Raw genomic sequence first — 14,956 nt, forward strand, 5'->3', positions numbered from 1 at the left:
ATAGTCTGAGGGCTGGGGATTCCTTCTAGACTTAAACTTGCCACAGCCTACACTGACCCATTGATATCAAGCAGTCCTCTCTAATCAAGACTCCTCTTGTGGCACTTTGTACCTTTCTCTGACCTTTTAGATTCTAATAGAATCCTTACAGCTTGATTTTTTTTTTGATAGCTTACACACAGGATTGTGAACACAAGATGGTACATATGTAAAGTAAAGAATTACAGTCTTTTCAATTCTGGTTTCTTTCCATATTTTATTTCAGGTGGAGATGATCCAAAGAATGTGTTAAATGCTGGAAGTGTAGAGGATACAAACCTGCATCAGGTACATCTTTACAAAGAATCCTGATGTCAATTTGATGCTGAACTGTTAGTGGCTTGCTAGCAGTCTTCAGTAAACTAAAGGAGAGGACTATTTCTCAAATGTGTTTTGAAATTAGCACATAATGTACTAGATGCTTCATACCCAGCAGGGGCTGAAACAGAGTGATATTCAATGCTATGCAAATTGTTTGGCAAGCAGTTGATGATTCTCACTTGTATTTGGGATAAGCTGCTGCCTTATGAAAATGCAAAACAGAGACCATAAGCTGTCTCTCATGGACAGTGGTTCTTGCTGAGTTTTTGCAGGTGCTGCAGAGGTATTTTACAGTAAGCATGGTATGTCAGTGCCTCCTGGTACTTGCAGAAACCTGGCTGAAACTGCAAGATGTTGCCTGGCTTGAAGCGGTAGTATAGCTGCTGTTTGTCTCTGTGTAGTAGGTTGTGTTGGATTTCAATAGGAAAAGGTTAGGGAGCCACTGTCTTGCAGAGGAGTTTCACAGTTACACCATGAGACCTCTGTGGCAGCTAGTGCCTCACATGAAGACAAGACACTATGATCAGTCATGTGAGTCATAGTTCATTTGCATATAGCACAACAGTTTTTTTGCATTAAAAGCTGTACACTTGCTTTCTCATTTTCTCTTATTTGAACAATGATACCTGGTAATATCTGAAACATATAATGCAGTGTGCACAGTCACTTAATTTTTGCTTTCTGAAGTTTTATGTAATAATGAAAACTGTCCTTGTTATTCTTAGTAATTCAGCCTACAGCGTCCTTAGAAATGTTGTAAGAGCATCCCTGGTGTATAGACTTAGATTACTTTAAAACATTAGTTGATTGATGAAGAAGGTGTTGTAAACATTTAATTGGGAAACCTATTACTGTGGCTGTGTAACTGGTGATTTCAGTAGTTCTGTGAGCTGTTGCAGTGTTTATGTTCTGGTTCTATCTCCAGATATGAAGTAATCAACAGGATAATTCTATGTAGTCATTGGCCTTTGGAGAAGTTTTCTTCTGAGATTGCCATGAGTTAATTCTGCGGGGTTTTGCTGTGTTATTTCACTTTCTTTATGATTTCCTAGAATCATTGTAGGTAGGTTTGCCAGTAATGGGAACCTAGTGTACAACCACAGAAGCAATGTAGTTTTAATTCTTTAAAGGCAGAGCATTAATTTGAAACTGGTTCAATTTTCAGAAATAAATAGAAGTGTAAAGCATTTCAGTAACATTTGTTATTGGACTTCACACATTAATTTTTACACTTTTATACTCATATTTCTTAGTTGCTTAATTTCCTTGTTCTGCTGTCTTATGAAGTTACATAGACAGAGGAAATAGTTAATTTTATAATAGCACAGTTTTAGAATATAATAAAGCATTTTATTAGAAAATGAAATTAAGTATATGGCCTATTTTGTAGATAGAATTAAATAGAGATTCAACATGATAGAGGGACTCTTCATTAGGGACTGTAGCGGTAGGACAAGGGGTAACAGGTTAAAACTTAAACAGGGGAAGTTTAGATTGGATATAAAGAAGAAGTTCTTTACTGTTAAGGTGGTGAGGCACTGAAATGGATTGCCCAGGGAAGTTGTGAATGCTCCATCCCTGGCAGTGTTCAAGGCCTTGTTGGCCAGAGCCTTGAGTGACATGGTTTAGAGTGAGGTGTCCCTTCCCATGGCAGAGTGGTTGGAACTTGTGATGTTAAGATCCTTTCTAACCCTAAGTATTCTGTGATAATACTAAAGCATCAAAGGAAGTTCTGCTAAAAATGAGCAAAACAGAAAAACAAATTTGGTGAAATATAAAACCAATAAAGTTCTTTAGGATTCTGAATGTAGAAACCAAATGGGGAAAAAAAAAGTTTAAAAAAGACAGATCTGCTATTGTTACAGCAGAGGCTACAGCCGAGGGTTGAACTATTCACAAATAGTGTCTCATGTTAGAGGGACCTCATGTATCCAAGTACAAACCAAGGAACAGTTAAATTGCAGAAAATATATTTCCCTGATGATGGACCTAATGAAACAGGCCACAGTGTTGGCATTTCTGATCATAACTGTTGTATCCCAGTTAATTTGTAGGAAAACTGAGCTAAGTGAGACAAAATTGCAACAGGAACACAAATTCAATACTGGTAACAATGAACATCTCTTTACAGAAGAAAAGGATAGAACTGGTGAAGGTTCAGTGATTTCTGTTGTAATAGGGGAGGAGATTATCAGGTTACACTGCCCCACATCAGTGGTTTCTGGGGAAAAAGTGTCTGCACAGCATTCTCAGACTACTGATTTAGCAGAACTTGATTCTCAGTCAAAACTTGCTTTGACTTCCTCTCACAACCTACTTGTTTTAAAGCTACTACAGGTGATAAACACAGTCTCAAGCAGAGTAACAGTAGTAGTTTGAGTGTCAGGAATCTAAATACCAATCTGATAATAGAATCATAGAAAGGTTTGGGTTGGAAGGGACCTTAAAGATCATGTAGTTCTCACCTGCCCCACCATGGGCTGGGACACCTTCCAGTTGACTGACGAGGTTGGTCAAAGCCCCATCCAACCTGTTCTTTATTTCCTTAAATACACAAACAAAACCCCCTCAGTTTAGAACCAGGGCTAATGCTGTATTGCTTTTGACTAAATTTCCATTCTTTCTTTTTTAAATTTCTTAATTTTACAAAATAAAATTTGGTTATTTAGGTGACTTAGATAATTTATCTTGCCAAAGACTTGTGCATAATCTTGTGCTGCTCAACCGCTGTTCTATAGCAGTTGTTTGTTTGTTTTTCTTTTTAAACTGAGCAGCTTGCAACTTCTTTTGAATGTATTTGTGTAATTTCAGAATGGTTTATTTCTTTGCAGAACTTGACAAATCAAGTTAATTCTTGTGTTGTTGGAAACAAAATTAATGGATCAGCTCTAAATTTAAAACACTCTTTGTCTTTGAGCAGATTTCCTTACAGACAGATGAGTCAGAACCAGCATGTGCAAATTATCTGAATTCGGACAGCATGGACATATTGCAACAGACTATTGTAAATGAGGTTCAAAACATTTATACTGATATACCTGGAGGTGGAACCAGCTGTACTGAACAGACAATTCAAGCAAATGCTGAAACACTGTTAGCACAAGAGTGTTTAGCAGCTACTTATGGAGGAAGTGTTTCTGGAAATCCTTATAATTCTACCAGTAGTGTACTAAGCAATGCTGAACTGAAGGCTTCACAGCCAGAGGGAGGAGGAAGTATTCTGTTTAATATAGAAGAAAGTGTTGAAGGATGTCACATTGAAACTGAAAATGTTAGTAGTTTAGAGGTTGAGCCTATAGCTTTACAACTCCATGAAAAGGACACACTTCAAAGTATTCAAAAGAGACCTCAAGAAACCAGTTCAAAACCAGATTTGCATTTTGGTGTTAATGTAGATAGCAGGTCTCCTTACTCATTTCAGATTGTGGAAAACATGCAGAAAGAAACCTCCCAGGAAACAGGTACAATGTTTTATTTTAAAATATTTTTTTTCATGAGATTGCTGTGAGTGTTCTGTGTACTGTATTCTAAAAACCTAGCTGTTGGTCCCCAGAGAATTTGTTTTGCCATTAATAAATAGCATGGAATGTGCTGTGGTACAGTTATGCCAGATTAACTAGTTAGCAATTTTTGCTTTGAATTTTCTTGATTTTTTTATATCCAAGTCCTTATTGTATTTGCTAAAATGTGAGCACAATGGTCATTAGAATAACTAAGAGGAAATTCTAAAATACCTTCTTCTTTTACTATCTAAGAATCAGTAAAAGTCATATTTTCACAAAAAAATCTTTGAATTGTTCTGTAATCAGTCCCAGTACGTTAATGTGTGATGACTAGTGGATAAAGGATTTATTATGTTGAAGTATTTTCAAAATTGAGTGAGTTATTGCAGGCATTTTTTAATCTACTACTAGGTAATAATTTTGACATTCATTTAAATATCAGTTACAATTTCTGAAATTACTGAGTGTTATGCCACAGTTACTTGTAAGTTCTTTTGTTAAACGAACAGATGAAGTGTTTGCTCGAATAAGTGGGACAAAAAGCTCTGAAAAGAATGGAGAAAAAGTAAATGCAAAGATCAGCATGCTTTGGGAGTTTACTGAAACAGGAATCCAAAGTAAAAGAATAAGATTAGACCCTCAGGAGACAAACAAAAAAGCAGCCTCATATTCCAGTAGCAGCAAAACAAACCTTTCATCTAAGGAATCACAATTCAGTCAAGCAGGAGAACAGCAGACATCCAATAAATCAGGTGAAAAGTTAATAGTATTTTGTGAAAATAGTGGAGGTTTCTTTCAGACATACATGAAGAAAGCTTTTTGTAATACATAAGGGAAAGTTCGGAAAAATGTAGCATGTTGAGCAAATACTCAGGGAGTTCCAAATACTTCAGTCCTTCATTTTATAGAATGCACATATTTATTCTGTTTTATTGTTACATTAATCAGTCTTTCAGCATTGTGGTTGAGGGGACACAAGCTCATAATCAAGAGCTTTAAAATAACATTAAATTGATCCTTACTTAACTATGTTATATAAACGATAGTTTAAAATAACACTTAATTGGTCTTCAGTGAACTATTTTATGTATCACAGATCAAGGCAGAAAACATGGCTCTCTGTATATTTGGAATATGTATCAAATTATATTTTATAGACGATATCCTCATCAGGCACAAATCATCATAGGTGCTAACTCTACTGTTACAATTGGTTTTAGCTATAGTATAGAAACAAATCTACTTATGTGAGGATAAGGATCTAGCAACCTCCAGTGGTTATATTAATTTCTGCCTGCACGTGTTGTTTTCTGTTTAGCAGTTTCATCTCATGCCTAAGATGAGCATTTATCTTGTAGCCTCACTGTCACAATAGGGCCCTGATTGCTCATTTACAACTGATTGCTCATCATAGCCCCATACTCCTTTTTTTAGTAAAGCTGGCAGTGATCTTGTCTATTTCGGTTCTTTATGCAACCAGGGAACAATAGCACTCAAGACTTGCTAAAACTAAAATCCCTAGTTTCAGTGGGATCTCTCCTCTCTTAAAACATTTAAATGTAGTATATCTGGCCCACTGATTCATAAATGTTTATCCTTGTACAATTTGGCATTATCCTGAACTTATGTTGAAATTAAAAGAACTATGTCATTAGATGACAGGAATTGTGTAGCTTTGTCTTGATATGGACTAGAGTATTTGTCTTTTCTGATTGTCTTAGATAATCCTATGGTTTCTGTCTTGTAATTAGGAGTTTGGGAATAATTTTTTTGGGGGGTTGATAGTTTTTAAAATGCTGCCTTCTTAGGATCTTAGCTGTCCGTGACTATCTCCCTGTATTCTTTCGTTTTTCATAACTGCTTATTTATTCTTATTACCATTCACTTCCCATTTTTAATTTTGCATTTACTGTTGCTTCCTAATTCACCTTGTACACCAGGTTAGTTTTTTAATCAGTGAAGCTGTTCATCTTGAACGTGTGATATATTATGAAATACTTCCTAGCTATTACTCATATTTTTCTGCTGACTTTTTTTTTTCTTCAAACTTATTTCTAGCTCTGTGGAACTTTGCCTTTCAAATAACTACTGTGTCAGTGTAAATGTATGCTTTGTATATACATACATAGGAAAAGGGATTTTTTATATATATAGGTTTGTAGAAGCATATGTGAATGCTGGTGTATTTGTGTGTGGATATAGCATTGGATTTACTTTTTCCAAATGCGTGCAGCAAAAAAAATTATTTTCTTCCTTGGACGGCAGTTATGTGTTGCTGGGGTTTATTGGTCTCAAACTGAAGTCGTCTTCGAGTGGAAACTGCTAACATTGAGTATATTGTATATATTTTGAAAATCAATGACATTCATGCTCCTATGTCCACAAAAATGCTTTTAAAACCAGATTACATAACAGCATGCACACTTAATACATGTAACAAATATAGTTGCTTACCCATACACACACACAGCATGGACGAATACATCCACACACATACTGTCAACATACTCAGTTGTTGATCTCTTTTTGTTGTTTGCTTAGTTACTCTCCTTCTCTTTGGGGACTTTGGATCCTCACGAGTCTTATAAGTTGAATTAAGGAGTCATCAGCCAGCCTATGCAATGTCATGCATCACATGAGAAGAAACATTCAGGATCATGCTGATCCTTTTCTTTCTCTTTGATAGTCGCAGTCTTCTTATCTTTCCCATATGTAGCTGTACAGAATACTGTTTCCTTTTTCTGTCTCAGGTATTTGTGAACTTTCAACCCATCTTTAGTTACTGCTCTTTTGAGTTTTTGGACTGGAAGCTTGTGTTTTCTTTTTGAAAAAAAACAAAGGAACCTCATGTTACCTAGGGCTCTCCAATATCTGGCAGTGTTGGCATGAGGCTTCCCTATTTCCAGATTTGGTTCCTTATATTGTAGGAATGTCTTTTTATTTCATTCTGGGAAAAAAAGCCGTAGTGTATCTGGTGCCTTCCATCATCCACTGCTAATTACTAGAAGAATAAACATTCAACATAGAAATGATTCCTTTCCCTACAGCAATTCTTTTTGTAGCTCATATTCCTGCTTAATCTTTCTAAGGTCCATGTGCATGAATACATATTTTTATTTTTTTCCTTTATTTTTTTTGCCTCTAATTTTGATTTTAAAAAACTTTATTCCATACATGTGTCTAACATTTTGGTTACCTCTGGAACTGCATTTCACAGATTAATTTTCCCCCTAAAGAGATTCTGTTGTGGTTTAAAACCAAGTCCGCACAGCTCGTCAACTCACTTCCCCCTTGTTCCCCCAACTCTCGGAGAGTTAGGAAGGAGAATCCAAAGAATGTAGCCCCCACAGGTTGAGATAAGCACAGTTTAATAGCTAAGGTATAACATAAATCACTACTGCTACTACTACTACAAATAATAATGATAAAGCCAATAACAAGTGAAGAGAATACAACACCTCACCAGCCACCAACCCATAACTCACCCCACCCTGCCCAGCTGAGCACCGACCAATACCTCCTTCATCCCCCCAGAGCTCCAGCCCTTCTGGGTTTCCCCCGGTTACATCCTGGGTATGACGTGATATGGTATGGAATACCTCTTTGGCTAGCCTGGGTAAGGTGTCCTGTCTCTGCTTCCTCCTGGCCTCCCTCCTTCCCTGGCAGATCATGAGCTCAGAAAAGGCCTTGGACAAACCAAACATTTGAGCAGTAACTCAAAACATACTTGCTATCAGCAACCATTCCAAGCCCGAAAGTCAAAACACAGCACTGCACCAGCTACCAAGAAGGAGAAAAAATTACTGCTACTGCTGAACCCAGGACAGATTCATAAGAGATTTATCTAAAATTGAATTATTTCTTTCATCCTAGGAGAATGTGGAGGTTTGAGAGTTGGTGTGAGAAAGCATAGCCCTCTGTGCAGTTGAAAGCATTAATAGCTTTGGAGACTGGGACAATGGCATTCAGATTGCAGCAGAAAAAAGTGGAATATGGGATAATGTTTTTTGATGTTGTGGGGTTTTCAGATTTGTTTGCTGTCTCGTGCTTTTTCTTCATTAAATGGCCTTTGTATCTTATATGATTGTTTCTGTGTCCTAGTGGTCTTCCTGATAGTATTCTATTCTTCAATTAAAACCTTTTCTTCCTAAATGACACATTATCACTTTCATCTACAGTCACTTCAGCTCCCAGCTACACTAGGCTCCCACAATACCTATTCTTCTTATACAGAAGGAAGGTACAAACAGCTCACTTCTTATCTTACAGTTCAATTCGTGGAAAGAGTTACTCATTGACCAAAGTTCAAATGTCTTTTTGAAGGAGGATGTCCTTGAAGTTGTTGAAGTGTGGCAGCCTAATCTAATCTGATTGCTGGTTACTGTAATCTCTCCATTTAATCTTAGTACCTCTCTCTGACTGGATTTTGTATTGGCCAAGTACCTGATCTTTCCTGCTTATGACCCACCAGGCAATGCATCCCATGGAGAACTAGTATTTTGTGATTCACGTACCAATGTCCCGTTATACTTCTGCAAATGTTTCATAACAACCACAACGAAAAGTTGTGCATGACAATTTAACTGGAAAACTTTGCAATTATTTATGTTCACTTGCAGCCAATATTGCTAAGGGTCATTAGCTTAATGGTCTGTTGTGCACCTTTTTTTTATTTCCTTCATCTCTAAAAAGTCCCTAGGACATACTCCTATGAATCAAAGGGGAAGAAAAGGAAGAACCAGAAAGCAGATGATTGCTTTGGGAGTTCATACCCAGAAGCTTTTAGACAAAATGCAATACCTTATCTTACAGAAAAGTAGGTCTCAGATTGGAGGAGTATTTCAGTAATGTGACACTTCTATGTGCTCTAGAATATCAGTTTTAATTTAAAAAAAAGAAACACTTTAGCTCTTCTGGTTGCCAGGCTCTGTGAGCCAAGCATCTCCAGTGCACAAAGGGCTTCCTGAATGCTTTCTGACAGGTTAAAATATCCTATGGTGAGCTCCTTTTCTGACATAGTATGTCTGCCACATTGGCTGAACAATTTAGTTTAAAATTGGTATGCATATATCCACACTATATATCTGTCTTCACTATAGTTGCAGTATGTCTTTCATGGTTTTCCGAACAGTGTTGGATTACAAGTTCAGTACTTTACCTTAAAGGAAACCTTGGAAAAAAAGATTTTCCAGAATGCAGGAGGAGGCTGAAGAAAAGCAGCTGTCAAATAATGGAAGATGTTTGATAACAATAGATAATTGTGGGTGCTGGTCGATGGGAAAATGAACATGAGCTGTGTGGTTCGGTTGATACGCTAGAGGGAAGGAATGCCATTCAGAGGGACCTTGACTCACTTGTGAGGTGGGCTGGTGCCAACCTCATGAAGTTTAACCATGCCAAGTGCAAGGTCCTACACCTGGGTCAGAGCAATCCCAGGCACAGCTACAGGTTGGGCAGAGAAGAGATTCAGAGCAGCCCTGTGGAGAAGGACTTGGGGGTGTTAGTCAATGCGAAAATGAACATGAGCCAACAGTGTGCACTCACAGCCCAGAAAGCCAACCGTATCCTGGGCTGCATCAAAAGGAGTGTGACCATCAGGTTGAAGGAGGTGATCCTGCCCCTCTACTCTGCTCTCGTGAGACCTCACTTGGAGTATTGTGTGCAGTTCTGGTGTCCTCAACATAAAAAGGACATGGAACTGTTGGAACAAGACCAGAGGAGGGCCATGAGGATGATCAGGGGACTGAAGCACCTCCTGTATGAAGACAGATTGAGAAAGTTGGAGCTGTTCAGCCTGGAGAAGAGAAGGCTGTGTGGAGACCTCATAGCAGCCTTCCAGTATCTGAAGGGGACCTACAGGGATGCTGGTGAGGGACTCTTCATTAGGGACCGTAGTGATAGGACAAGGGGTAACGGGTTGAAACTTAAACAGCAGAGGTTTAGACTGGATATAAGGAAGAAATTCTTTACTGTGAGGGTGGTGAGGCACTGGAATGGGTTGCTCAGGGAGGTAGTGAATGCTCCATCCCTGGCAGAGTTCAAGACCAGGTTGGATGAAGCCTTGAGTGATATGGTTTAGTGTGAGGTGTCCCTGCCCATGGCAGGGGGGTTGGAACTAGATGATCTTGAGGTCCTTTCCAACTCTAACTATTCTATGATTCTATAATGATAACTGAAAATATTTGAGAAGACAACTTGTCTGATAAGAAGAGGAAATGCTTGGAATACAGCACTAATTGTTCATAGGAATAACTAAGAAAACATGTACAAGAGTTGCAGAGTGCTTATTTGAAACCTTACGCTTTTCCTTTTTTTTTGGACAAATTACAGATTTTTAAGATATTGAAAAAGAACACCATGAACTTTTAAAAAAATCTGATAGCACAGTATTGCAACAGCAGGAATAGGAATCTTCTAAAAGCTAACATGCATGCTATAGCTTTGGAAAATTCACACACACTGTCTTTTTGGTAGCAGTTCAGTGAGGGGCTTGTCTTTATATGCAGAATCAGAACTTTTAAAACCTGTTTTTTTCTTTGTATCCGTTCCCCTTTGATATGTCTGTTACTAGGAGCCTCAGCTTTAGGACGTGTCTGATGATCACATGTTAAAGTATAATGTGCATGTTGTTTGATTTGTGAACCAATAGGAAAAGAATTAAATCAAGGTTATTTACAGTTACGTGTCCAATGCTGCATGTGTATTATTAAAAGGCACTTCAGCTGTGTCACTAGACATTAACAGAGATTTGTAATCAGATTACAGGACATTTGCACTCACAAGCGTAGAAATACCTTATCTAGAACCCTGTCTATTCTCTGATACAGAATTAGGAATGGAAAAGAGGCAATGGTCAAATCTTCACTTTTATATAGTTTCTTAAATACCTTCATGAAAGCATTTTATATATTTAGCTGGCATGTCTGGTAACTTTAAAGCAGCCCATGGAGAAATGTATCATACTCCCTACCTCTATACAATATAAATGTTCATCCTTGTTACCTTTTTGGTTGATCCGTAATTCACTGGATCCTTGTTAAGTCACCTAGAACTGAATTGTAAATTCTTTTGCATAGGGTCTGTTTGTTATCTGAAGCAGTTGACAAGGTACTGTTAAGTAGTGTCTTCTAACCTTTTGTTATAGTGAATTAATGTTACTGAATAAGGCAACTGCACACATTTACATTCATTCAGATGAGTTATGAAGCTTAATTATTTGTTTATAATGAAACATTTTTGTTGTTCCTAATGAACACCCAATATGTGTTTAGAATCCTCCCTATCTACCCGAAAATAAGCTATAATTTTACATTATGAAATTATAGGAGCTGGGAGAAAGTTAACGAAGAGAACTGCAAAAGGGGAAACTCAGCTGCATGTTGCTGCTAGGAGAGGAAATATGTCTTTGGTCAAAACGCTAATATCATCTGGAATGTGTGTCAATGAACAGGACTCTGCAGGTTTGAATATTCTGATGGGCTTGTTTTATGATACAATTCTATATAATTTGTAGTATATATGGTTTTACATAATTTGTGTAATTTGTAATTGATTTACAATATAATTGTGAGGAGGAAAGGAAGTCATTCAGCAAGTGCAAGCACAATATGTGAATCCCTGGATTTTGTGTCTTAGCATGCAGGTAATGCAGCCTTTTTCTCAGCAGGAGCATTAATCGTGTCTTCCTCCTCTGCTGAAGACCATATTTTCAGAGATGTATATGGAAAGTGAACTTGAAAGTTTGGCGGGAGAATTAATGCTGACATACATGAATATATACATGTGTGAAGCACATTCACACACATCTTACTTCCTTAGGAAACAAGGACAAAAATAAGATTACAAGATCATTTCTTCTTTTTTCTACCTGCATGTATAATGCGTTTCTGTTTTTATAGTCTCAGAATGGATGGTATTCTATTCTGGATGCCTGGCTGAGTTGATGTTACAAAATTGCGGTGGCATTAGAAATCAGACTATTAATACTATGCTTCTAAATTTTTTGAGTCTTCTATTCTGTTGGGCTTTTTTCATTATTTTTATCAGTGTAGTACAAAAGTAAACAGTATTTTCCTGCTCAATATTGGATGCATTTTTCTCTAAAGTAAACAGAATTACAAATTTACCTTGGCATTTGAAGATGGCTGTATAATATTTGTCTTAAAAAGAGTAGTCAGTTGCTTACAGTACAGCAAATGCAGCAAAATGTGTAATCATTAATTAGTGATCTGTGTGGATTTTTCCAAATGCATGCTGTATGTGTCATCTTGCTTTTATTAGGTTGGACAGCAATTCATGAAGCTTCCAATAGGGGATTTACTGAAGTGATTTTAGAATTACTGAAAGCTGGTGCTAATGTTAACAGCAGAAGTCTGGATGGTATTTTGCCAATACATTATGCTGTTTCTGGAAATTATTTGGAGGTACATTTACATTAGATTTCCTGTGACTGATTTTCAGCAGATTGTCAGCAAAGCAAAGTCTTTGTTTAAATAAGGAAAGTAAAAGTTACTAATACAATTTTAGTGTAGATTTGCATTTAGGAAATAAACTAATATTATTTAAAATCATAGAAATTTTCTTCAGTAGTGACAGTTCAAATTGTACAGTTAGTTGTCTTTTTCAGTCCAGCAGACAAATCAGAAAAAATTCAGAAGCTCCCCAGGGTTGTTTCCCACATATTGGGCTTTTAAAAAATAACAATCAAATAGAGCATTATCAATTTGATCATCTAGTCCAGCTCTCCTGCCACAGGCAGGGACATCGTTCCTTAGACCAAGTTGCCCATAGTCCCATCCAGTCTGACACTGAACACTTACAGTGATGGGGCATCCTCAGCTTTCTGGGCAGCCTGTTGCAATCTCTCACCACCCTCATTGTAAAAGATTCAATATTTTTGTAAAGAAAAAAACTCTAGGCCTGCTGGTTAAAACTCAACAGTCATTTTTCACTGTCTGGTCCCTTCCAACCCGAACCATTCTATGCTTCTATAGAATAGACTGGCCTATTTCATTTGTTATTAAGGGCATTGTCCAAATGCCTCTTCAACACTTAAGACTTGGGGTATTGACCATCTCTAGGAAGGCTGTTCCAGGGTTTGACCACCCTCTCAGTAAAGAAATGCTTCCTTATGTCTGTCAACCATAAACCCCCCCTTGTGCAGCTTTGAACCATATCCACACGTTGTACTACTGGATACCCTGGAGAAGACCTCAGCACCTCTCTCTCCACTTGTCTTCCTCAGGAAGCTGTAGATAACAGTGAGGTTGCCCTTTCAGCCTCCTTTTCTCTAAACTGAACAAGCTCAGAGTCCTTAGCATAGATATGTCACAGGAAATGCCTTTCAGGCCTTTCACCAGTGTTGTTACCCGGCTCTGGATACTTTCAAGGACTTTCACATCCTTTTTAGATTGTGAGGTCTAGAACTGCTCACAAATAAACAAAATGGTTTGGCACGGTGTGCTCCAGGGAACTGAGCATAAAATGGTAATGCCAGATTGGCTCAAACATACCACTGCTATTCCTGTAAGAAGAGCTGATATTTCATCACATTTATGTTTTCTGTGAGGAAAGACAATGATAGGGGTTAGTCACAGTCCTTGTGCCAAAATATCGGTATAGTTCTTGCACACATGTAAGCTATTATTCAGTACTGCGGAGAGAAACTGACAGATACTTTTTGATAATTAACAGCACTCTGAAGAGGAGAAAAAAAGAAATGCTAAATTTCATATATATGAAAATTCTTTAATATTTTATAAAATCTTTAATATATTCTTATAAATTTCATATATAAGAAAATTCTTTGCCATCAAAGCTGAGTTTGTCAACACTTGTGTGTGATCTGAATTTTAGGGGGTAGATGATTCCACTGATGCCACTAATCTCATTTCCACATTTTACAATAAAGAAGACTTGCAAGAGACCTGGAATTAGGAAAAAAATAGTCAGTGCCTATACCCAAAAAACAAACCCACTATTAAATACTTAAAGGAAAAAAATCAACTTCTTTTCTGCACTTCAATCTTATTACAATAGACCAGTTCCTTTTATTTTAGAGATATGAAGTTTTTTAATTGCTCTCTATAACAGTACTATAAATATGATAGGCTTAATAACAAGTTGTGAATTATTTGTGTATTCTAATGGAAAATTAGAAGTGTTAAGGTACAAGTCGGTGTTGCCAATAGCCAATTGAACTTGTTTGTTTAACTGGGATTGCAACTGTAACAGGCTTTAGGGTATCTTATTTGTACCTTTATTAGTAGTGATTTATGATAGATACAACACATATAGTTGTATTATAAATTTACAGCAAGAATTACCACAATACACATCATAAAAATCTGTAACAGGCCGTCAGGGTTCTTCTACAGCATGGAGCAAATCCCTGGGAGAGAAGTAATTCAGGGAGAAGTGCTTTGGATGAAGCTCATGATAATGAAATGAGTGAACTGCTGAGGTCTTACTGTGTTATGGACTCACTACCTCCTGTTGACACTATTGAAGTTACAGGTATGTCGGGTTTATAATGTAAATCATAGGATTACCCTGAGTCTTAAGGAAAATCAGTATGTTAGAATGCTGCTGATTTGTGGAGCTACGTATCGCCCAGCAATGATACTTTAATTCAATTAACTACTAAATTTTATTTATTTATTTTCAGAAAATAGGATACATTAATTTGGTTTGTTTTGTTTCTTTATTTCCTGAGAGAATGACATACAAAGACATACTTACCTCTTCAGATTTTTGTTATTATCCAGTTTCCCTTCACAGGAGCATTGTGGTTTAGAATGGAGTAGCTTTAAAGACTTATTTCCTTGTGCTACCTAAACTCAGTCTGATTTGCATCTACAAGATATTTTTAATGATGTGAGCTGCCATTGCATCTTTGTAACCTATATTAGCTAATCTAACCTATTATGCTCATGTAAATTCATTTTAAATTCTATTTATTCTTTCTTAATTGCATAGGGACAAGAGATCCTTCTAGATCAAGAAGTTCAAAATATCCTTGTTACAGCAATTGTGAAAATGCTAATGCAGATTTGGAGCCACAATGTGAGAAACACAGTTTGGTAAGTATAGAT

The 14,956-nt window shown here is 37.1% G+C and overlaps 1 protein-coding gene across 1 annotated transcript in view; it reads left to right on the forward strand.

The window, feature by feature from the left end:
• The window catches only part of ANKRD31 (ankyrin repeat domain 31), a 71,663-nt gene that overhangs the window by 30,068 nt on the left and 26,639 nt on the right, over nt 1-14,956 (forward strand). The window contains 7 exon segments of the mRNA XM_013130932.3: nt 266-327; nt 3,281-3,320; nt 4,499-4,615; nt 11,135-11,323; nt 12,144-12,286; nt 14,219-14,382; nt 14,866-14,944. Of these exon segments, the coding sequence (XP_012986386.3) occupies nt 266-327; nt 3,281-3,320; nt 4,499-4,615; nt 11,135-11,323; nt 12,144-12,286; nt 14,219-14,382; nt 14,866-14,944 (794 nt within the window).

The sequence above is a fragment of the Melopsittacus undulatus genome, chromosome Z (assembly GCF_012275295.1).
Source record: "Melopsittacus undulatus isolate bMelUnd1 chromosome Z, bMelUnd1.mat.Z, whole genome shotgun sequence".
Lineage (NCBI taxonomy): Eukaryota > Metazoa > Chordata > Aves > Psittaciformes > Psittaculidae > Melopsittacus > Melopsittacus undulatus.